General features: G+C 44.7%; 1 protein-coding gene across 1 annotated transcript in view; it reads left to right on the forward strand.

Annotated features, from left to right (window-relative positions):
• Positions 1-23,293, forward strand: part of LOC139049242 (zinc finger protein 271-like) — a 127,535-nt gene extending 104,242 nt beyond the window's left edge. Inside the window, exons 5-8 of the mRNA XM_070524614.1 lie at positions 3,345-3,471; positions 3,701-3,823; positions 15,124-15,328; positions 21,954-23,293. Of these exons, the coding sequence (XP_070380715.1) occupies positions 3,345-3,471; positions 3,701-3,823; positions 15,124-15,328; positions 21,954-22,702 (1,204 nt within the window). The 3' untranslated portion in view covers positions 22,703-23,293. The remainder of the gene's footprint in view (positions 1-3,344; positions 3,472-3,700; positions 3,824-15,123; positions 15,329-21,953) is intronic.
• The last annotated feature ends 2,217 nt before the right edge of the window (positions 23,294-25,510 follow it).

A 25,510-nucleotide genomic window follows, 5' to 3' on the forward strand; every position in this document is an offset into this window, starting at 1 on the left:
GCAGACCCTTGAATAGTTAGAAGATACATTTGGGGTCCAGTCACGTCTATAAATTGCCCTGATCCATGCTTCTAACAATGTGGACTCGGCAGGGATCTCATGAAAAAATACACCTGGTACCTTTTTTTCACATCCGACTTGCAGTTGGGCACGCAGCAGTATGCCATCTTAATTGGTCTGTAAGAAAAAAAAATATATATGTGTATCGTATTGCCCTTCCCGTTTCCTAAAATCATATACCAGGACATTTTTTTTTTTTACATTTACAATGAGCTTAATGCTAACGGATCGATGCATTTTGCACCCCACCGCAGCCATATTACGCTTTACAGAAAAATCACGTCGACGCACATAATGCATGCTTCAAACAGCATATACAATTGTAAACTTTGATCGCACCATAATTTAATGAGCTGCGTGCGAGAAGTACTACCTCAGCACACAAGTTTAACTTTCACTTGGACAAACAATTAAATCTAACGGTGATACAGCTTCAGCAAACTTCATTGTGCTATTCCATCCTATTTATTACGCTGCCAATCGTGCATACTTACTTAGTTTTAGCGCTCCAGCATGAAATCCTGCCGCCGTGAAAGTAAACTTGGCATTTTTGGCGATATAGCTGCAAGGAAATCCTTAGGGAAAGCAGCGAAACATTCACAGCGACGTTTCTAATTCTGCGAAAATAATCTGCTATCAACGCAACCCCCTATTCAAACCTTTATTATTACAAGAATGCGAACAGCTCTCGTCGTCTGCTACTGCTATTACCGTAAAAACCGGAATATAGGTCGAACTTTTTTTCAAAAAACCATCGCGAAAAGTCGACCCTCGACTTATATACCGGACATTGGCGGAAAAACTACGGAAGTCTTGCAACAATGGGCGGATGAAGTAAACAGCCGCCATCGCCATCAGCAGCAGCGCGATGGCGACGTTGTGGCACCGGAATTTCGCGTTTCCATTGTCGCAATGTTATATTAATTGAAGGCTGCATTTTCATTTTGTTTCAAAATGAGCGGAAGCCGACATCAATTCACCGTCGCCTTCAAGAAAAAGGCGATTGAGTACGCGGAAGCCCACGGCAACCTGGCGGCACAGCGCGAACTTGAAGTATCCGAAAAGAGCATTCGGTAGTGGCGGAGGCGAAAGCAACGTATTACAACTTGCAGCAACCAAAAGAAAACGTCATTTCGTGCCGGATCGCAGCGGACTGCAGAACTGGAAGGCAAGGTTGCGGAGTCCGTCCGCGAGTTGCGTGTATCGCTGCCTGTGACTGCCGAATGCATCCGTTTGAAAGCGGTAGAGATCGCACGCGACTATGGACTGGGCAGCGAGAAGCACTCGTCATCCGACTCTGATCAAAGGCGTTGCTCTGATTCGGAGTAGCGCTTGCGCATTTCGTGCCCTTCTGTGTACTGTACACCCGACGAATTTCTAACAGTATCGCGCGACCATCGACCCGCGTGTTTATCAGCACCTTATCATCACGGCACGGAGCGGCGAAATAGCGAAAGTAAGGGCGTGTGTACACATGCGCGTATCTCGTTTGTTTCGCTGCTCAGCGCCGTTAATAAGGTGTTGACAAGCACGCGTGTCGATGGTCGCGCGATACCGCTAAAAACTTGCCCAGGTGCACTTGCGATCAGCATTTAAATAAATACTGTCACCATTGTGCAACTCCCTGAGTCGCATTTGTTTCAAGGTAAGGGTGTCATATCTTTCGGTACTTTTGCCATTGAATTTTTTTTTTTCATTTTGAGAATTCGTTAGTTGGGGGATCGACCTATATTCCGGTCCGACCTATAGTCCGGTTTTTACGGTATGTGGCATTTGTGACATCTCCGTGACGAGTTTGCCGCTCCCTTCAATATGCTAATCTTACACATGACCTACTGGAACTCCAGACCTGCACAGATATCCGGCTTCTATGGGAGCAGCTTGCGCCCACTTTCGTTCAACCGACTGCCGTAGGTCGCGCTTTTATAACCTGTTCGTCTGCTACGCGGTGGGCGGTTGTGCGGCGTTGTAAGTAGTACGGCAGCTGTGGTGTTGCGACGAACTGCTTCTCTAGTTGATGATTTTTGCTAACACAGTGACAGAGATGTCACAAGGCTTTGATCGGTAACTTGGCTCCAAAAGTTGACTCCCCGAACCTAAAGAATGTCGGAGCGTGTAGTCCGCTGCTCTCTAAAATAGTGTTAAATAGCCGCTCCCACTGCCTTTTTCAAGGAGATTATTATAAATCCCATTGTGTATAGAGTTCGCAACGTACCCAACAGTTTCATTGTACACGTTGTAAAATTCGCGTCTGCGCTCTTTAGAAACTTGAAGCCACCGTAATGTTCGAAGACAGAACGATTACCACTCATTTTAACTCATAAATGTTGTCCGTGAATGCGTCACGAGCTCAAAAAGTGAATTACGCACACAGCTTCACTGCGTACGTATCTTCAGCACCACCGTTATGCTGCCGCCGTACTACGCGGAAAAGCTAGCTTTACAGTTTGAAAAGAGTTCCGTGACACGATTTTTAAGGCCTGCACTGCAGCACGTTTTAAAGCATTGGGATCGCTTAATTGTTTGCGCGCTTTCTACTGAGCTAGACATCCAACGATATTAAAAACAAGATATGCTCACCTTCCCTTGAAACAGAATCGATCAGACTGTTGCACATATCGGGTGGAGGACTTACTAGTGAATACTTTTACTATACTTTTACCGGATCATCTTCCTTTCACTACGGCACACAGTAGTAAATCCTAATGTCATCTACGACATTAGGCTGTCTGTAATCAACTAAAGAAAGCTAGATTATCCTATAAATCTTTTTAAACAATTTTTCCAGTCTCTTAAGGAGGCTAGGAAAGGGAAATTTATGCCGTTGATCTAGCATTGCAGCGGCCACCTATGCTCGTTGTTTACATTTCTTGCACCGCTCATCCTCTTCTGGTTTCACTATTCAAACGCAAAGCATTCGCAAATATGTCTTCTTTTGTATATTTGTGAATTTATTCATTTACCGCCAAAACAAGCGCTTTGTGCCTGCCGAAATGGCAAGACAAGCGCTGAACAGATCGCAGAAGCAGACGACAGCGAACAGGTTATGACTAGCGCCACTCTGCTCGTACGTTCTTTCCCTAGCGGCAAAAGGGGCGAACTAGACCAGGCGTGCTGGAGGAGGGAGATCTGTGCAGGTCTGTAGTTCAGTAGGTCGTGATCTTACACTACGTAAGTGGCGCCGCCATAGATGGTGGCTGCGGCGGCCTTTTCGCGCTCATCCGGCAGGCATAGATCATATAGGAGGCTGCTAACGCGTGCGCAGATGCATGCGCAGTATGACCACGGAGCCCTCGGGGGCGACGTTCAGGTGGCAAGGTAGACGGCGGCTTGCTCAACTGCCAGTTAAAGCCCCTGCCAGTGCTCAACTGCCAGTTAAAGCCCCTGCCAGTGCTACGGCGACGTCACTCGGTATGTGCACTTTGCCAAATCTAAACGACACTCGCAAAAGCGGGAACTCCCAAAGTGGCGGTCACGCGAACTACTAGTGCTGCAATACCGTTTTTCGTCACTTCTGCCGCTTCTGGTTTCGCTTCTTCGGTGCTGCTGCTTTGTCTGTCGCTCCTGTGGTCATGTTAATGTCGTGTGATGTGCGACGGTTTTTTTTCTTCTTTTGTTTTTTTGTGGTGGTCACGCGAAGAGCCCTCGGGGGCGACGTTCAGGTGGCAAGGTAGACGGCGGCTTGCTCAACTGCCAGTTAAAGCCCCTGCCAGTGCTCAACTGCCAGTTAAAGCCCCTGCCAGTGCTACGGCGACGTCACTCGGTATGTGCACTTTGCCAAATCTAAACGACACTCGCAAAAGCGGGAACTCCCAAAGTGGCGGTCACGCGAACTACTAGTGCTGCAATACCGTTTTTCGTCACTTCTGCCGCTTCTGGTTTCGCTTCTTCGGTGCTGCTGCTTTGTCTGTCGCTCCTGTGGTCATGTTAATGTCGTGTGATGTGCGACGGTTTTTTTTCTTCTTTTGTTTTTTTGTGGTGGTCACGCGAACTACTAGTGCTGCATTACTGTTTTTCGCCTCTTCGGTGCTGCTGCTTTGTCTGTCGCTACTGTGGTCATGTTGGTGTCGTGTGGCGTGCGGCGGTTCTTTTCCGGTGATATGTTTCGCACAGAAGTGCTTCGGCGTCTCACAATAGGAAGAAGTTTCCACGGCTGTTCGAGCGGCCAGATGCCACGTGATGCTGGTGCTCGATATGTCTTTTTCGTACTGTGACGACAGCAGAGAGTTATTCACCCCGTGGACGCTGCCATGTTTGATCACGTGGTGACGCGTCCATTGCTTGCCTCAACTGCCGCCGTTGCCTCCGTCAACGGATACGCATGACGCAACAAACCACTGTATTGAGAGACTGCATAGGCGGCGACTGGGTGAACGACACGAAGCTTTGGCCGCAGCTTCACAGAACGTGAAAAAGAGCTTTCGGAGCTGATGAAGCTGTCCAAACGACGCGAGCAGCGTATATGGTGCTTCTTCTAAAAGTGGGGCTAAATACGTATTCCAAGCTATCCAAATTTCCCGCTCATGAATTGAATCAGAATTAGTGTGTTTTGCTTATCGTACTTTGGAAAATATTTTGAAGGAGCAGCTTGTCATATTTCCGACTCTTTAAAGTCAATTGATGCTGTCACTATCTGTACATTTTCTGCCTAATCGCTTGCGGGTGTGCTCAGTTGCAATAGCTTTGTTATACCTGCGCATACGGCTTGAAACGTAGCCGTTTTGTACATTGTAATACCTTGTAGCAAGGATACCGCTACCAGCTCTCTTTTTCTTGTGAACAGTGACAAAACATTCAGCTTCGACCATTCATGTCTATCGGTGTAGACCGTCATTTATTGTATGTATATGTCGTATATATATTCAAGTGCACGCCCATTCACTTAATATGTTGATGATAGAGTGGGCATGAGATTCCATGTCATTTGCAGTAAATGTGTGCAGATACTCTGCGCAAAACATACTGTAACAGGAAGCGGTGCTACTCCCTTTGCGATTGTTTAACGAGTGGTACCCACTCTTGCCACTGTTCCAGGGCTGAAGCCCTTTCTTTTATTTATAGAGGTACAACACTGGTGGGTGAGCAAATTTCTGTATCCTTGAGGAAAGCTGTACATTTCAAAGTGCTGGTAAGACGTACAAATAGTTGCAGCAGCAGTACATGGACTTGGCCACACATTCACTCCATTCCTTGATATGACAGTCACAATTTTTGCAGCCAACTACTGCACACTGGAAGTGGTACGGGAATACATCTACTTAGGACAGGTAGTGACCGCAGATCCAGATCATGAGACTGAAATAATCGGAGTAAGAATGGGCTGGGGTGCGTTTGGCAGGCATTCTCAGATCATGAACAGCAGGTTGCCATTATCCCTCAAGAGAAAAGTGTATAACAGCTGTGTCATACCAGTACTCGCATACTGGGCAGAAACCTGGAGGCTTACGAAAAGGGTTCTACTTAAATTGAGGGCGTCTCAACGAGCTATGGAAAGAATGATAAGTGTAACGTTAAGGGATTAGTAAAAAGCAGATTGAGTGAGGAGCAAACGCGAGCTAATGACATCTTATTTGAAATCAAGAAAAAGAAATGGGCATGGGCAGGATATGTATTGAGGAGGGAAGATAACTCATAGTCATTAAGGGTTATCAACTGGATTCCAAGGGAAGGGAAGCGTAGCAGGAGACTGCAGAAAGTTAGGCGGGCGGATGAGATTAAGTTCGCAGGGACAACATGGCCACAGTTAGTACATGACGGGGGTAGTTAGAGAAGTATGGGAGAGGCCTTTGCCCTGCAGTGGGCGTAACCAGGCTGATGATGATGATGACTGCACACGTCTTCAACCCATGTGAATCAGTCCGACATGATTGGAGCACAGTGCATTAGCAAAAACTCGGTTGCATTTCCCGCAGCTGATAGAGCAGAAGCAAGGTAGAAGCGGTAATGGGTTCATATTTGTGCACTGTCGCTGAGGCCACACACACATGGCGTGATGCCAAAAGTGCAATCTCATTTGTCTAGAACAAAGTGCTCTCCAAAAAGGGTCAATGTATGGAAACACATGCGCTGCATCAAAAAGAATGCCTCGCAGACAAGTAGGACATGTGTGCACGTAATGTTGAGTACGACAATCTATATTTTTATTCTTGAGAACAAATATATATTGACTCCTCGTGAGATAAATAGACGCTGGTTCCCTATGCAATTCCACAACTTAGTTATTCCCAGTCTTCACGTACACAACTTAACGCCAAGAAATGTGATGCCAATGCGAAGTTGACCAAGAGAAGGAGCTCAAGTGTAGGCAGGCACTTTGGCAGACGCTTGTAGGGATGCGCTTCATGCAGCTTTGAAACCAATTGTGCTTTGAATATTGTTGCCATCATCAGCCTGGTTACGCCCACTGCTGGGCAAAGGCCTCTCCCATACTTCTCCAACTACCCCGGTCATGTACTAATTGTGGCCAGGTTGTCCTTGCAAACTTCTTAATGTCATCCGCCCACCTAACTTTATGCCGCCCCCTGCTACGCTTCCCCTCCCTTGGAATCCCTTAATGACCATCGGTTATCTTCTCTCCTCATTATATGTCCTGCCCATGCCCATTTCTTTTTCTTGATTTTGACTAAAATGTCATTAACTCGTGTTTGTTCCCTCACCCAATCTGCTTTTTCTTATCCCTTAACGTTACACCCACCATTCTTCTTTCCATAGCTCGTTGCGTCGCCCTCAATTTAAGCAGAACCCTTTTCGTAAGCCTCCAGGTTTCTGCCCCATACGTGAGTACTGGTAAGACACAGCTGTTATAGACTTTTCTCTTGAGGGATAGTGGCAACCTGCTGTTCATGATTTGAAAATGCCTGCCAAACGCACCCCAGCCCGTTCTTCTGATTATTTCAGTCTCATGATCCGGATCCGTGCTCACTACCTGCCCTGAGTAGATGTATTCCCTTATCACTTCCAGTGCCTCGCTACCTATAGTAAGCTGCTGTTCTCTACCGAGACTGTTAAACATTACTTTAGTTTTCTGCAGATTAAGCTTAGACCCACCCTTCTGCTTTGCCTCTCCAGATCAGTGAGCATGCATTGCAATTGGTCCTCTGAGTTACTAAGCAAGGCAATATCATCAGCGAATCGCAAGTTACTAAGGTATTCTCCATCAACTCTTATCCCCAATTCTTCCCAATCCAGGTCTCTGAATACCTCCTGTAAACATGCTGTGAATAGCATTGGAGAGATCGTATCTCCCTGCCTGACTACCTTCTTTATTGGGATTTTGTTGCTTTCTTTATGGAGGACTACTGTGGCTGTGGAGCCGCTATATATATCTTTCAGTATTTTTACATACGGCTCGTCTACACCCTAATTCCGTAATGCCTCCATGACTGCTGAGGTTTCGACTGAATCAATTGGTTTCTCGTAATCAATGAAAGCTGTATATAACGGTTGGTTATATTCCGCACTTTCTCTATCACCTGGCTGATAGTGTGTGGTCTATTGTTGAGTAGCCTTTACGGAATCCTGCCTGGTCTTTTGGTTGGCAGAAGTCTAAGGTTTTCCTGATTCTATTTGCGATTACCTTAGTAACTAATTTGTAGGCAACGGACAGTAAGCTGATCGGTCTATAATTTTTCAAGTCTTTGGCGTCCCCTTTCTTATGGATTAGGATGATGTTAGCGTTCTTCCAAGATTCCGGTACGCTCGAGGTCATGAGGCATTGCGTATACAGGGTGGCCAGTTTTCCTAGAACAATCTGCCCACCATCCTTCAACAGATCTGCTGTTACCTGATCCTCCCCAGCTGCCTTCCCCCTTTGCATAGCTCCCAAGGCTTTCTTTACTTCTTCCGACATTACTTGTGGGATTTCAAATTCCTCTAGACTATTCTCTCTTCCATAATAGTCGTGGGTGCCACTGGTACTGTCGAAATCTCTATGGAACTCCTCAGCCACTTGAACGATCTCATCCATATTAGTAATGATATTTCCGGCTTCTCTTAACGCATACATCTGATTCTTGCCAATTCCTGGTTTCTTCCTCACTGCTTTCAAGCTTCCTCTGTTCCTGAGAGCATGTTCAGTTCCATCCATATTATACTTCCTTATGTCAGCTGTCTTAGGATTGTTGATTAACTTCGAAAGTTCTGCCATTTCTATTCTAGCTGTAGGGTTAGATGCTTTCATACATTGGCGTTTCTTGATAAGATCTTTCGTCTCCTGCGATAGCTTACTGGTATCCTGTCTAACGGAGTTACCACCGACTTCTATTGCACACTCCTTAATGATGCCCGTAAGATTGTCGTTCATTGTTTCAACACTAAGGTCCTTTTCCTTAGTTAAAGCCGAATACCTGTTCTGTAGCTTTATCCCGAATTCCTCTATTTTCCCTCTTACCGCGAACTCATTGATCGGCTTCTTATGTACCAGTTTCTTCCGTTCCCTCCTCAAGTCTAGGCTAATTCGAGTTCTTACCATCCTATGGTCACTGCAGCGCACCTTGCCGAGCATGCCCACATCTTGTATGATGCCAGGCTTAGTGCAGAGTATGAGGTTTATTTCGTTTCTAGTCTCGCCATTCGGGCTCCTCCACGTCCACTTTCGGCTATCCCGCTTGTGTAAGAAGGTATTCATTATCCGCATATTATTCTATTCTGCAAAGTCTACTAATAACTCTCCCCTGCTATTCCTAGTGCCTATGCCATATTCGGCCACTGACTTGTCTCCAGCCTGCTTCTTGCCTACCTTGGCATTGAAGTCGCCCATCAGTATAGTGTATTTTGTTTTGACTTTACCCATTGCGGATCCCACGTCATCATAGATGTGGAATTAATAAGGCAGCAGGACGCGACATAGATCCATAGCCTGTTTAGTAGGCAGGTCTTGAGCAATCATTGAAGATATGCCAGGATCGGATGTTGCGGAACTTACCAGACAGCCGGTGAATGAAGACAAGCACGGAACATCTAATACAGAGATGGCAGTATCGTGGATGCGAGAAGCGTTGCCAAGTGACGTGCCTTTCGGAACAACTTGTGTACTTAAACTGAAATTTAAAATGGGAAGAAATATGCAGTTATCGGCGATAGTCACGGTGGTATGAGGTATGACAACTCTGCTTAGCAGGAGAACATTGAGATTAGGAGTCTGCATTAAGTCACCGTCAGAAACAGATGTGAAGCATGCCAAAGGCATTTACGTGGCGGCTTGAGGCAACAATCGTACGAAGTCTGCAGAACATAAACAAGGCTCAGGTAATTTACGAGTACAGTAGTGAATAGCCAGGTTGAGTTGGAGGAGGCCAGCAATGCAGCCAGTCAGTGCTGAATAGTCCGATAAAAAGTCGAGGCCCAAGGTCCAAGTCATGGGAACACTGTTCAAGAATAGCAAATAAAACAGAAGTGTTGAAACCAGCTACAGTTACTCGGGCAGTGGACATATCAAGGATAATGGGCACTGCTCCGTCAGCGACCCGGATAGTATGAGATGTGGCAGGTGTAAGGACTTCCTTCAGGTGGCAATGAAGACAGTTGCTCATCACCGATATATGGGCTTCAGTATCAACAAGTGCTGGGACAAATAAACTGTCAACTTCTGCATCGACCATATTGCGTCTGGTCGGCATGGTGAGAGGCTTTGGCGGAGAGGTAGACAATGCAGCATCACCGGAGGTGATGCTGCATTGCACCTCATCACCTTTTTATTTCCAAAGGTACATGCCCAGGTCGAAACGATGGCGACGGGATTGGGTGACCTGGACGACGGGCAATGACTATGTGGCGAACGCAATTGGTGGCTGCTTGGCGATGATGATCGACAGTGCCATGTGGTTGTACTGTCAAGTGTCGTGCCGTTTTGTCTTGGCTTGTGGCTGGAAATGGCAAAAACCGCTGTCTGGACGAGGCCTGTTTGAGAATGGCATAAGGACCAGCATTTGCGGCAGTATCAGGCGACGTGCCCAATGCAGCGACAACCAAAGCAACTAGGTCGGTCAAACGGTGTTCGTCACTCTGCCATGTTGCGAGAGCCTTGAGAGATCCATTGATTTTGTATATGCACGATTGAAGAACATGCAGTTGGCTTGGAACTGGCCATTGCACAAACTGACTGCAAGCCAAAACTGGCGAGTTCTTGGCGCACAATAGTCTGAACAGTGGGAACCATAGGAATGCATGCATCGTTGACAGGTGGGTACCGAGCCGTGGGACACACGGCTTCTAGCTTCCGCCGCACAAACATCGTCAGCTGTTCTGAAGGCTGCCGCTGCCATAAAGGAGAGTCCTGTCGGTCTTCACAAGAGGATGTTGCAGTTGTATTGTGAAGCTATGCAAATGACTGATACGACTTTTCACCTGCTCAAGACGGCTGCACTCCGTGATAATGTCAGTGAAAGTACAGTTCTTACAAAGGAGTAAATTGAAGGTGTCATCGGCGATACCTTTTGAAGCATACCTGTCTTGCTCAGACTCTGGCATTTCAGCATTGGCCTTGCGGTAGAGTGCCAGCACACATTGTATATAGGCGACATAGTCCTCAGTGGACGTTTGAACTCGTGATGCCAACTCTTTCGTGGCGACGACCTTCCGATCCAGTGGTTTTCCGAAGAGGTCTCGCAACTTCTTCTTGCAGGTATTCGAGTCACGGACATTTTCTTTGTGGTTTTGTAACCACACTCACCCAGTTCCCGTCAGGTAAAACATTATGTTGTGGCTGCTCACCCGCTTATACATTTCCAGCCAGTTGTCGATGTTGGCACCATCAGTGCCATCGAAGGTTCTTAGGTCACGCGGATGCGTGGGCACGACAGTCAATGCAGGCGTTGCCGAACTAGGCACCATCTCCTGCGACATCGGGGAAGAACCAAAGTGGCAGCCACTGCAAAGCTCCTTTATGAGTCGTTGCCCTGAACTTCTGCCAAATGCTATGAAGAGGACATTACCAACAAAAACTTGAGTCCCTTGGTTCCCCTGATTGTTCTTGCTTACTGACTGCAAAGGTTTCAACTCGTGCGCTACCTTGGTGATCGAAAATAATTGGCAGTGATGTGGCTGGCGGATGTTTAATTTCTTCTACGGTTAGTTCAATGCGAGTCTGGTGAGTTGATGTCAAGCATTATATTGCATGCACCACTGCTGTTTGCGTAGTACTACACAGAACACACAGGGAGACGTGTTTCGTGCGGCATTGTTGTGCGCAATTGCTCATAACCTCCAAGAGGGTTGACCAATATCGTTGCCTCCCATTCATGTCGCATCGTGGCAGATGTGTTAAACTTTAATAAAAGTGTCAACAAAGCACAAAAGTGTGTTGCTTGAGATGAAGCTGTGAATTTTGTAATACTCAAAGAAGTATGAGCTCATGAATTCGATGATATTAATTCTGAAAACTGGGAGTGCCGTGATCATGAAGGCTGGACCCAGTGGCCATGCCTATCAATGGAAAAAGGGTGAGAGGCCCTTTTTCACCATAAACTACTGTTGCAAAAAGGCAGAGTTTATGTGCCAAAGTGAAACACCCATGGTAGTGATACTAACTTAGTGGATGCCGCTGACTTGACCAAGCTCTGGGAGCATGTCGCTGCTTCTAGCCTCCATAATGTTACTGAAGGTGAAACAGGTGTTGCTTCAATGGAGGAGTTCCTGAGTGAAGATGATGCTGCCTTGACCTGCTAAGAGATCTCCTATGAGGTGGTCATTCTCATTACTCATGACAGCGTTGTGCTATGACTGCAGCCGAAGTTACAACAAGAAAGACAATGGAGTGTCTTTCGCCTCGACCTTGATGTTCATGCAAAATGCACTGTCATCAATCAAGACCCGCATTGATTTCGTGCACACTTAAAGATTGCTGCCAGGCTGCTGTGCTGCCTTAAGGATTGCACATCAGCTGCATGCTATGCATACTGCTGTTATAAATATTAAATTACCTCAAGAGCAAGTGCACATTTCTGACTATTTCAGCATGCCAAGTGCTTGACATGCTCTTTAGGGCTATAAATAAACATTTTATTTTTCAAAGCCTACTCTATACAATCTGTATTATTTTAGTGTGAGTCGCAAATTTGTGCTCGCAGTTAAAAAGGTAGGTTTGGCAGGGGTTTTTTATTTATTAGTTTATTACGGCACTCCATTCACATATAGTACTCATCAGTTCTAAGATTGATCTTATTGATACTGTTGTAAGAGGACTGCACTATAATTCTTATGGCTGAAATGGACCCTCAAATCTGCCTTCATACCTCTGAGGGGTGCTCGCAAGCATTTCCAGGTCTAGGTTCAGTACACGCACTAGTGTCGTGTAAATATCTGAATTTCATAGTAATGGTTTTGAATATCTTGCTATTCGATATTTGCCTCGAAAAAAAATTTAGTGGCAAACATCAGGGCTTCTTGCGTGCGCTCATATACACAGTTTGATAACAGTGTGGGCATGGACGCTGGTTGCTCTGCTTGTGAGTCGAGTGTAAATTGCTTTGATGCTGACTGCTGCCGAAATGCCGAATCGTAAAGATCTATTTTCAGATTTTTTAAAAATCTGATAGGTGTTTATGCAAGCCCATCTGTATTCATGAATAAAACAGGCATGTTTACCTGCAGAAAATGTCTTGTCACATTGTCATCATTCCGAAAAGGTTGAGCTAACTTTTTCTGCAAAATTGGTCAGTCTGAAGATCTTAAATCTACAGTAAAAATACTCCACCCTAGGGGTTCACATTTGGAGAAAAACCATACTCTCAAAGGTTTAAGAGGAAGAAAATTGGTGGTGCATCCATTCTTTAGAAATCATTGGCAACTTTAATGTCATTAGCAATCCTATGATTTGTGCACAATTCTTGATATATAATTTGCATGAAGAATAATATGAAAAGCACTCGCATATGAAACCCAAGTTGGTGTCACAGTGGTTCAATGAAAAGCAGCACGTACCCAGTACTGCTGCGAATCACCTGAACAAGGTGGCAGTCAGACCTGCGTAGGGACAGCGGGTGCTAAGAATCTCTAGATTCTTAGCAACCTCTGCTACCTGTGCTAGAATCTCTAGCACAGGTAGCACCAATCTATATAGGCTGCCACTGCAAATTGTACCTGGCTACATTTAACATGCGAACCCTCTCACGTGAGGCTATCTTAGTGGGGCTTTTTGGGCATCGGGCATTGCCTGAGATACCATTGGTCGTAATGAGGTTTGAAAATTGAAAAACGGGAAGCTTATACAGAGCTGACTAATGGTCACATCCTCTGCTACAGAGGCCTTCCAGATGAGAGGGAATATAGGGTAGGGCTTCTAGTTCATTAGTACACAGCAGGCAACATTCATAAATTCTACAGTGTTGTTTTCAATGGACATTTTTCACGGACCAGTCTCTCTTAGATTATTGTCATGCAGCTTAAGACACACCTGTCTCTATCGGAAGTTTCTTAAATGTTGTCACTGGTTGTGTCTGTTGTCACCGAACCTTATTTAATAGGGATTTAAGCACGACACAAATTGTGTAGTACTTTCTGGATAGCATGAAGGCACCAGCAAAACAACTGGAACTTTTTACGAGTTGTATGAAAACGGATGTGTTTGACCCGCACATGATATTTCGACGATCGATGGGTGTGCTCGCTGCTACATTGCGTTGAGTGTTACTTGCTGTGCCCAGCACCTTGTGCCACTTTGGTTGTTCACTGTCCCTACAATGTGACAGTATTAATAAAAGGGTAGCAGTCGTCTTAATAAAACTTAATAGCAGATATCAATGACAGGTAGCACAAACTTACTGTCCAACCTCCAGTGATATGGAGAAATGTAACAGTTTTGTGAGGATGTTGAATTAGCAATGAGAAATGTGCAAGGTGTACTGTAGTCGTGGGTGACTTTAATACAAAAAGTAGGCAGAGAATGGTTGACTGTTAACTATGGCATCAACTCTAAAAATAGTAGACGAAAGATGTTGGTAGAGTTTACAGAAAGGAATCGCCTTCAAATCATGAATACCTTCTTCCTGAAGTGTAATAACAGGAAGACAACCTGGAAACGCTGTAATTGGAAAACAAGAAAGGAAATGGATTTTGTACACTTTGCCGACCCCAGCATAGTGCAGGATGTAGACGTTAGCTAGGGTAAATGGCAGTGAACTTTGATTAAGGAGGTTTAGGATTGTTCTCAATTTCAAGAGAGAAAGACCTAATTAGTTAAGAGGAAACAGGCCAGTCAACCTAGACACATACAGGGTGAAAATAATTGACAAAGTAAGGTTAATTGGAGATCAGTGGGAGATGCCCCATTGAAGAGTGGCCCATACCCATTGACCCAACATGGCGTCAAAAAGGTTAATTGATGAGCAGCACGTAGACGATATTACATCCTCAGTGCCCCAAATTGGGCTGACAGTTGGTTTTGAACACAGTTCCTTCAGCACAGCAGCGAGATGCTCTACACATTTGACCATAGACTACCCAGTGACCCAAGATGGCAGGAAAGAGGTTAGGCGTGGATGCACATACATACAGACCTACCGATAACTGGGTGAAGTTCCTAAAAAATGCTATTGCACTAAATACGAAACGTTATCAAACAATATGATATGTACGGCAGGTAACCGACAGTCTATCAGGGTTACGGTATGAGTAACAATGGAACTCACGTGCAATTGTGGAAAGCAGACAACTTGGTAGGGTTATGAAATTAAAAATTTGCTGCAAGCACAGGACGGTATCAGCTGGCACAAGACGTGGGTTGATTGGGGATGCTTTAGTGGACATCAAAAAGGCTTATAGCGATGACCATAGGATCTTCCAACTACTTGTCATTAGTTGGACTACACAATAGCTTTAAAATGTATGTGATGAGAAAGTGTCCGAGATATGTTATAGTGTCGTAAGCCTTCCAGAAAAAAGAGGTTGCCCTGCTTCCGGGTATTCAATGTGGATTGCCCCTTGTAGCCCTTTAGGAATCCTGAACTGAAAGGGTTTTGTTCCATGTCTACACATTGTAAACTGCCTCTGCATTTATTCTATTGTTGTTTTTATCTCTTGTTCTTGATGCTGTAGCAGGGCTGCAATTACCCCAATTATTTTCTGCAGGCCTCAAATGCAATGAGCCTAGCTGAAAGCATCACTCCCAAAACAGCATGCCACACCCCTTCCAAGGTCGTCTGTCAGGTCACGGTTGGCATGCAGTGCAGCTTGCCTCTGGCTGAGAAGTCTGTTGGGTGCTGCTTCAAAGCATGGAGCGAGTCTAGGAGCGTGCAGACTACGGAGACTGTGGAGCAGTTAAGCTCCGCCTCAGGTGGGCAGTGACTGGCACTTCTCTTACATTTGCATGCTTGTGTTAGTGTTGTGAATGGCAAAGTCTAACTAGCTTGGTATGACTAGCTCAAGTGTGTATTACATTCTGCTGCTGATGACAAATTAGCCGGTTTGGGAGCCTTGTCTGGATACTGTTTGGGGCAAAATGCAAAAATAATGCTCTACATAGCATTGAAGTATCTTAGATGGCAGAGCTTAATCCAGAGCACTCTTGGCTTGATGTTGTTGTAGCCTTTACTTTGCTCTGCAAGAACGTTACATCCATTGAGTTTCTTAGTTATGCTTAAAGTGGTGTAGTAATGTAAGAACATGAATAGAGTTCAATGCAGAATGTTGGTCGATCCCTGTGTTTAGGGTGAATAAAATTAAAGCAATATTCTTTAATGCAGTTAAGCATACTACAAACAAAACATACTTTGTTTTATCAGTATGCTTATTCATTGAGGTAGGCGAAAACCCCACGTGAACTGTCAGGATTCTTTTCTAGGACAGCTTTGAGTCACGACATCCCACAGCACATCGGTGACTAAGCAGGACTAGGCATATGCAGCAATGTTGTAATGACCGTCTGTCAGTTCATTGTCCCCACTTCTTGGAAATCCAGTTTTCCTCAACGTCTGGGTCATTGCCCCTCGCTCCAGAAATCCTCACAGTGGGGGTCATTGTCCCCTGCTCTTCCTTGCAACCTAGGCAGCTGCCCGACTGGGGTGTCACCACAGCCACTCGGCAAACCTGCTTTTACTCTTGAATAAAACCAGTTGAGTCTCCGTTCTCAAGCTGTCAAAATGTGTAGTCCTTGCCTTCCCCGAAATGAGCTTGCAGGAAGTGCTGACCCAAGACTTTACATTTGTTTTTTTGAACACTAGTCATGGACAGCGCTGCTCCTACACCTGCTGACAGAGACGACGCCATGATTATGTCTCCTGTTATTGCTGCAGAGCTTCAGCTTCCCAGCTTTTGGCACAAGAATTGCCGAGTTTGGTTTATGTAAGTAGAGGCGTGTTTTCAACTCTGGCGCATCACTTCACAGACAGCAGAGTACCTACCAACGACCGTCACAACTGCTGCACCGATTGCATTAGTTACTGGGTGAGACTTTGCAAACAAGAGCCAGCTTCCAATCATGTGAGCTGCTGTTGCAATGCCTCCCACAGTCCGCATGCATGGTACTGCAGGGTTCCGATGAGATGAGTCTCGATTGGCTGGCTGCACTCACTGACTGCATATGCAACTATTTGTCTTCAGCACAGCTACCTGTTGCTGCTGCTAGTGCCTCTGAGCCAAGATACTGAGTGTCGCACCTGTAGAAAAACATTGACATCTTTACCAGTGCACTGGAGAAGGTGACGATAGGCAGCAACACTGACAACCAGGTTCGGCGTAACCATTTGGCTTCACAATATCGCAATGCACCTAGAGACTCGCCATGGCAGTTAGTTGTGCTAGTACTACTACCATTACTTTCGTGAACAAGCAAGTTGCTGCACTCAGCCCCGTTCATGGGTGGGAAGCGCGCCGGCCAATCGCTAATGGCAGCATGCGATATCTGCCATTGAGCAAGATGCCTGTTCTTCGTAGTCGATCGCATCATCGGCACCCGCCTCCTCATCGACACCGGAGCCGAGCTGTTTCATTCCTGCCAAGGCCACAGATCGCCAACATGCCAAATCCATGCTCCACGTAGTGAACAACACTGCTATCGCATTGTATGGGTTCCGGTCATTAATGCTAGACATTGGACTTGTGACCGCCAAAGTTGGGTTTACCCCAGGGCATCAAGCCACTAGAATCATGTGTGCGGGCAGTCAAGGACTTCGCCTCTCCAACTTTAGTCTGAAAGTTGCGCGAGTTTCTGGGGGTCATAAATTTTCACTGGTGCTTCATACCATCCTGTATGCAAGTTCTTCAGCCACTTACCAACCTGCTACGTCGTGACTAAAAAAAAAAATGCCTACTTTCTACTGGTCTTCGAAGCACTAGCACTATTTCCAGTGCAATAGATGGAAGCCAAAACGTGGCTGGTGACTGCAATGTTGCTGATTCGTCCATTGCCCAACACATCAACTTGCCTTATGGAAAAGCATTGACCACAGCCGTCGTTGCAGTACTGCAGCAGCATGATGACATAGACTGGATGCCGCTGGGCTTTTTCTCAAAGCGCTTCCAACTTATAGAAGCTCGCTACAGCACCTTCGAGAGGGAGATGTTGGCCATCTATTGCACTGTTTTTTCCTTTAAGGTTTTTACATTCTGACCGAGCACGAGCAGTTAACTTTTGTTTTCAAAAACAGTTCCTGATACTCAGAACATGAGCTTCGAGAACCTTCCTTTATCTCCGAATTTTCTACGGACATCCGCCACATCACTGGGACTGGAAATCAGGCAGCTGATGTACTGTCGCGGATCGGGGCTGTCCGTGCTGGCCCTCTAAATTTCCAAGCTCTAGCCTTCACCCAGCAAAATGACCCCGAGCTGCGACAATTGCGGGAAAAAGGCTCATGCTGCATGGAGGTGCCGCTTCCTTACACAACAACATTGGTCAGGTGTGACACCATTGCTGGCAGCTCCTCACCTGTTCGTGCCCCATCAGTTTCGGCCTCCAATATTCGATTCACTGCATGGGCTAAGCCGTCACGGCATCCAGGTGGCACAGAAGCTTATCACAGACCACTTCATCTGGTCAGGGATGAACAAAGATGTTCGAAGCTGGGCAAGAAGCTGCCAAGCCTGTTAAGTCGTGAAAGTGACCCGGCAAATGCGTTCAGCGGTGCAGCCATTTCGACCACCCAAGAGCCATTTCGATCGCTTGTATTTAAACTTGGTGGGCCCTCTTTGGCCCTGCCAAGGTTTCAGGTGCCTCCTCACGTGTGTCAACCGGTATTCAATGTGGCCTGAGGCAATTCCTTCTATAAGACATCATGGCCGAAACAGTGGCGGAAGCATTTCTTGCTACTTGAATGTTGTGGTATGGTTGCCCTTTGCTCATAGCTACTGACCACGGCTGACAATTCCAAAGCTTGCTTTTTTTCTGCCCTGGCGAGATTGCTCACCATGCGCCATCATAACACCACGGCTTACCACCCACAGAGCAATGGCATGGTTGAGCGTCTTCACCATCAACCGAAGGCGTCATTGACCGCCACACTTGACAGACAGCACTGGGTGTAAATGCTATGCCTAGTACTACTGGGGCTGCAAACAATGGTCAAGGATGACCTTGGAGTCAGGGCAGCCGAGACATTCTGCGGGTTAGCATTGTGCATTCCAGGCCAGTTTTTCAACGCCTAGCAAGGCATTCCGCTAGTGGCCACGCAGCACTTAGAGAGGCTACATTCCTGGCTCGGCCAGCTTCGACCTACACCCCCACGTATCGCCCGCGGGCAGCTTGTGTTTAGTTTCTCGACAGCGGACTCAACCACGCATGTCTTTCTGCGGCACGATTCTATCATGCCACTATTGACTTCTTATGAAGCCCCTTCTCGTGTGGTTTTGCATTCAGAGAAAACATTGAAGATTGACGTTCATGGCAAAGAACAATGTCGTGTGATCGCATGAAACCAGTTTATTGTGAAATTAACTCACTCATTCTTTCCGCCATTTACACCTAAGCCTCCAGCATTCTTGGGGGGAAGCCCTTGTAGTGACCGTCTGTCACTAAGCCATGCCTCTCCATGCATGTCGTTGCCCCTTGCTCTGGGAATCAAGTGTGCGTTGCTGTGGAGGTCATTGCCCCCGGCTCTTTCTTGGAACAGAGGTGGCTACCCGACAGGGATACCACCATAGCCACTCAACAAACCTACTTTGACTCTTGAATAAAGCCTGTTGGCTCTTCATTCTCAGGCTGACAAAACGCATATTCCGTGCCACCACTAAACCGAGCTCTCAACAATGTCATCAGGCAATGAGCAGCTTGCACTGGGCATCTGAGTTGCACGCCAGAAATCACTTCAGTCGACCTGTAGGCATCTTGCAGTGACTGCTGGCCATACACTCATTTTGATCCTCTCTCATGATTAGCAGCTTCACGTCTTTTGCATTGTTTGCAGACCGCAGTGGCCGACGGGACCTCTTCTGTACTGCCAGTTTGTCCCAGCTGGTAGTTATTCTTCCGCAGCACTCTTGTTACAATGCACTACAAATTCATCCACCTTTGCTGATGCAAAAAGTCAAGCCTTTTCTCTTTGAGAAATGAGACCATTGTGAGCAATTCAATTGCCTTTGCAATGAATTGAATCTCCTGTCACTGGAGAACTCCTGCAGGGTGCTCACGAAACAAATTCCACCACAATGTCTTCAAGTTCACTGTCAACAGTGAACTTGAAGAACTTTCATTGCAAGCTTTGTTGTGCATTGCACAACAAAGCTTGCCATGAAAATTGACAGTTGTGCTATTTTGCTTTATTCACAGGATGCACTGCCACAATCGTGCTGTATGATTCAACTGATTTTATCACATTCCTTTCAAATGCAGTTGTAATGTCAAGCCTTGACGTGCTATTTTTACAGCCCAAGCAGTATTAACACGTGTTTGCACAAAGTTTAAGGTGTATACCTTAAAAATTAAGGGAAACATTATACAATACAAAAAAGGGAAACTAACTTTTTGTGAATTTAAGAATCGTACCGGAAGTACTGGTGCTGTGAGCTTGAAAATTACTGAATGGATGATGAAAAAGTCATGTCTTTTGGAAGGGTATTCCAAAGTCTGGCTGCAGTGTTTGTAAAGTAAACTGTTGCATAATTTGTGCGTGTATGTGAAACTCCTAACAACGTTAATAATGAGGACAGTGTTGGATACTGTGTTACATGTTGATGAAATCAAACTGACGGACTTTGTATAACAGTTTTTAGAAATTTTTACTTAAGAACTGCAATGTAGAAGTGAACCTCCTAACAACATTAATAATGAGGACAGTGTTGGATACTGTGTTGCATGTTGATGAAATCAAACTGACGGACCTTGTATAATAGTCTTAAGAAATTTTTACGTAAGAACTGCAATGCAGAAGTAAATGTTATTATGCAACGTTAAACTGTTTAATAGAGGATAAGCAGCTGATGTAGACTCAGTACGTTAGGCAAAACTGATTATTCGTTAAACTGTGTCTTGAGCTACCTCAATTGGCTGTAATGTTTCGACTGAACTATGGTAAAGGATTAGAAGGGTTTGTAGTGGAAATAGATACCGTAGCTTATAAAATATTGATACGTTTTTGTACATCTTCCTTAGTTACCTCATGTACACGTTTGTGGCACATCAGATGTTCGTCTATCACTAATCCTAAGAATTTCTTATGACTAACTTCTTGGAGAGCAACAGCATTAAATATCAACTCGCCATCCTCACTAATTGACGTGCTTTTAGCAGAAAAAAATTGTCAAATTACTAAATGAAGAGCCTAAAATCAGGCATCAATTCATTTCTGTGTAACCAGTAGAGAGCCAGTGTAGAGTGTGATTTGCTTTTTTGTATAAATCTTTCTCATTCTCAGCCACTATGAAAACATTTGTGTCATCTGCGTACAGGACACACTCTTCTAGTATGTACGATGTAAGATTATTTATGAATACAATGAACAAGAGAGGACCTAATATTGGCCCCGGTGGGCCACCTTTATTAATGGTTTTTTATGAGAACTTTGTACATTGGTGCAAACATACTGTTTCTTATTCGTCAGATAGCTTTCTGTTAACTTGTCAGGAGTGCCATGAATACCATAGTCCTCTCATTTATGCAGTAGTTTCTTTTGATTGCTAACATCACATGCTTTTGTCAGGTAAAAAATATCCCCACTGTGAGGATCTTATTTTCAGCATTTTGCCTGATTTTTCCAGTCAAGATTAGCAAGGCTATTTCTGTACTTTTCACTTTCATGTAGCCATATTGTGTGCTTGATAAAATACTGTTGTTTTTGAAGTCTAATTCGTTTAAGAAGTAGTTTCTCGATTATCTTGGATTGAGGCAAAAGCAATGTGATAGGCCGGTCATTTTTGACTAATAGTTTGCTGTTATGTTTAAATACCAGTGTTATTTTGCCAAGTTTCAAAGCTGTCGGAAATACACCAGATGATAATGCTGTATTTGTTATGTATGCTAAGGTTTCGCTATAAAATTCACTGACGGTTCAACAGGACTAAAGGTAAGTCATCATGTTCTACAGAATTTGTGTTGTTTCATAAGAGCACAGCACTACGAACCTCAGTAGGATAAGTAGGAACCAGGTAAAAGGAGCTGTAGTGATAGTTTATTATAGATAAATCATGAGGGTGCTCAAAGTTCACGAGGGCCAAAACATTTTTTAACTTTTCTCTAAGGTTCGTAGAAAGCCATGAAAGTCTTCAAACACTCCACATTTTGTCGCTTTGTAATTTTTTGCCTTTCCGAAAAATAATTTTTATAGGTGGACTTCACAAACGAAGCATTCAGATGCAGAAATATTGGGTAAATTAAAAAGGGCCATTAGGAGTTTTTTGTTTCATCATACTTGAAACCGCCCCGAAGGTATCCCAAATAAATGAAAAAGAAAGCTTGTCATTAAATTTAGCATCTTTGTTCTTTTGTCATTTCCCAATAACCTTTACTTACTTTTGTTTTATTTGTGCAGCATCGAGGCCTTCTATTTCTCTATCAACTGCCAAATGTGACAACTTGAAGCAAGGATGCCTCCACCGATGTCAATTATGTGACTATGAGACTGATAAACTTTATTGTCTGGAAACGCATGCCAGCATCCATTCTGGCAAGAAGCCATTTCAGTGCCCTTCATGCTCTCAGAGCTTCTCACAACAGGCCCACCTGAAGGAGCATCTGCACACCCACATAGGCGAGGAGCCATATCAGTGCCCTTCATGCTCTCGGAGCTTCTCAGGAAAGTTCAATCTTATGAGACACCTGCTCACCCACACAGGCGAGAAGCCATATCAGTGCTCTTCATGCTCTCGGAGCTTCTCAGAAAAGGGCAAGCTTACGAGACACCTGCGTACACACACAGGTGAGAAGCCATATCAGTGCCCTTCATGCTCTCGGAGCTTCTCAGAAAAGGGCAAGGTTATGCAACACCTGCGCACCCACACAGGTGAGAAGCCATATCAGTGCCCTTCATGCTATCAGTGGTTCTCGCGAAAGAACCACCTGAAAGAACACCTGCGCACCCACACAGGTGAGAAGCCATATCAGTGCCCTTCATGCCTTCAGAGCTTCTCATTGAAGAGTGTCATGAAGGTACACCAGCGCATTCATACAGGTGACCGGCCATACAGTTGCACTGTATGCTCCAGGTCCTTTACACAGTCTCACCACTTGAGCAGACATAAGAGAGCACAGCACCATGACACAGGTCAACAACCATCTTGAACTAGACTATGAATTGCAAATCTACAGACACGTAGCATGCTGCATAGTGTTCTACTGCATCAGGTAGCATAAATGTCTCCCTGTGCTTTTCAAGGAATTCTGGAACACTTTTTTCAAGTCGCCACATTTGCTCTAGATCTACTTACGGCACGTCATAGAACGTAGATCAAAAGAAATTACGGAAACTGACCTACACAATGCTGTTATAGTTGAGAAAAAAAAATAAAGATACAGGTAAACCTCGATATAATGAAGGTGGTAAAGTGTCAGCAATTTGCTTTGTTATATTATGGCTTTTCATTCAAAAAGTAATCAATGTTCGTCCCTATCTCAAAAATTACTGTTTGCATGCCCCTATAAACTATGTATATTCATTGTAATATATATACGAACTTGTTCTTTTAGACCAATTCATTATTTGTTGCCTCTAGCTTCTGGTTTAGGTGGTTCATCCTGGAGATTCTTTTTACCTTATTCTGTTCATGCCTGCTTTTTTTTCAAATGGGTACTTTTTTAGAGTTGGTTGTTAATAAGTTTTCTTTCCACTGTCTGTTTCCTTCGAGCACCAAATAAATGCCTGTTGAGTGAGTATTCAGTGTCCGTTCTTGGTATTTTAGTACTTGAATGACAGCATGAAATATATTGATGTTAGAATTTTAATCTATCGGGTGCTGCAAGAGAGGTTGAGTGGAGAAAGTTGGAAGGTAATTATTAGCATAGAAGGCACTTGTTATAACTAATATACATGAGTAATTTAAGGCTTGAGTCAAATGTCAAGTCTCCTATGCCTAATTCATTCCCACATTCTATCTCTAGAACTGTATCAGCGTTTGCAAAAGCACTGGTGGGGCATATATCTGTAGAAATATTTGCACAAAATTTACATCTTTAATCGAGCATACAAAGACACCTGCACTGTATCATACATTTGTGCACAGAAGGCGAGATATTGATCCAATAACGTTTTCAGCATTTGTAAAGATTATTTGTAAATTGCATGTGTGCCAGTCTCTCATAAAGAATTTCCTCACTAAAAAAATTGTGCCAAGGGCATGTTCTTAAGATCATAAATTCAAGAAGTAACTGTTTTTATTTTGGTTAAGTTAGTATGGATATTTGATGCTTTCTAATGGGCACTTTATAAATTTAAATAAATTTAGTAGCCTTCGAACAGCTTAAGCATCACGTGTGCACCCCTGTTTACCCCCATGGCCATAGCATAGGCTTAAAATATGATAATGTGCGTAGTAGGGCTACACATTCCTAGCTATACAGAGATAATATGTGCTCTCCGATGAGTCCTTTGTATATGAGCAAATTACTCATTTATTCCTTATGCCCCACTTGTGCTTTTAGTTAACAGTGCTTTATAACATGCGACGAAATGACGGGAACTTGCCAATGGTATAAGCACCAGAATGTGCACATTGTTTTATACATATTTTGATAATAGCTGCTAATTTTTTGGAAACTATCTGAAACATATTCTACATTTGACTTGTTTCACTTCTGGCCCTATTCCATCCATATTCCATTCAATCTGAAAAATTGTACTTTTGCTCACCACTAGTTTAAATCTATTTTAGGCGACAATGTACCGACATGTAATAAATAAACATGTGAGAGAGTTTTTTTTTCTTTCTGGTAAGTTTCACTCCTAAGTCAAAGACATAATCCGAGCAGCGTACTCCACGCCCAACATATGGGGAACAATAGGAATGACTAAATTAACTGACTGGCCCCATTATAGAGAACTCCAGAGAGTGCTAGAGGAGTCAGATACAGCCCCGACCAACATGCGAGAATGAACTGAATTCCTTCGACGAGCACACGGGGACACCACTAAAGCCATTGAGCGTACAGCGGAGGTGCCGGTGATAGACTCTCACCTGGTCAGCCTATGGGAAGAGTGGCGGAAACTGGCCAAGAGGTGGAAAAGGCAACGTCTAAACAAACACCTGAGACAATGCATCGCTCTCTTGGCAGAGCAAGCCCAAGGCCACGCCAACGAGCTTGGTAAAAACGAGTGGGCGACGTTCTGTGGAACCCTATCAGGAACTCTGGGAACGACCAGTACGTGGCGAATACTACGAAGCATGCTAGACCCGATGAGCATGCATACTGAGAATAACAAGAAGCCCCAAATTATATCGGACAACTTCGAGGGTACAGACCAAGATCTTGTCCATGATCTTCAGAAAAAGTACATAGGACCCTCACCTGCCACATTATCGTCGTATGCGAGAAGACAATACGAGGGGGAGGCGAACGCTAAATTAGACGAAGAAATAACGTACGAGGAAGTGTATGAGGCGGCACAGTCCGCAGTTAAAAACTCGGCACTGGGCCCAGACTCGATCACAAATGCAATGATTCGAAACATAGATAGATTTGGTAGCCTTAGCGAAAATAACAAAGGTTTTTAATAGCGAGTGCTGGGCCAAGGGGGCTTGTCCCAAGAGTGGAAATTGGCTAAAATAATCGTGATCCCCTAACCAACAAAGAATCCTTTGATTGATATACTGCGGCCGGTGTCACTCACGTCCTGCCTAGGTAAGCTCTATGAAAGGGTTATCCATAGCAGATTTCAGCGATACCTGGAAGAGCGGAGCTGGTTCCTGGACTCCATGATAGGATTTCGCACGGGTTTATCTTGCCGGGACGTGTTCCTCCTACTTAGAGATAAAATTCTAACTAATATACTGTATGGCGACGAGAGACTAGTCCTAGCACTAGACCTCAAAGGAGCCTTCGACAACGTCTCTCATGCTACAATATTGGAGGAACTCGAACTCGCGGGTTGTGGTG

Source organism: Dermacentor albipictus, chromosome 8, assembly GCF_038994185.2.
Source record: "Dermacentor albipictus isolate Rhodes 1998 colony chromosome 8, USDA_Dalb.pri_finalv2, whole genome shotgun sequence".
NCBI classification, from domain to species: Eukaryota; Metazoa; Arthropoda; class Arachnida; order Ixodida; family Ixodidae; genus Dermacentor; species Dermacentor albipictus.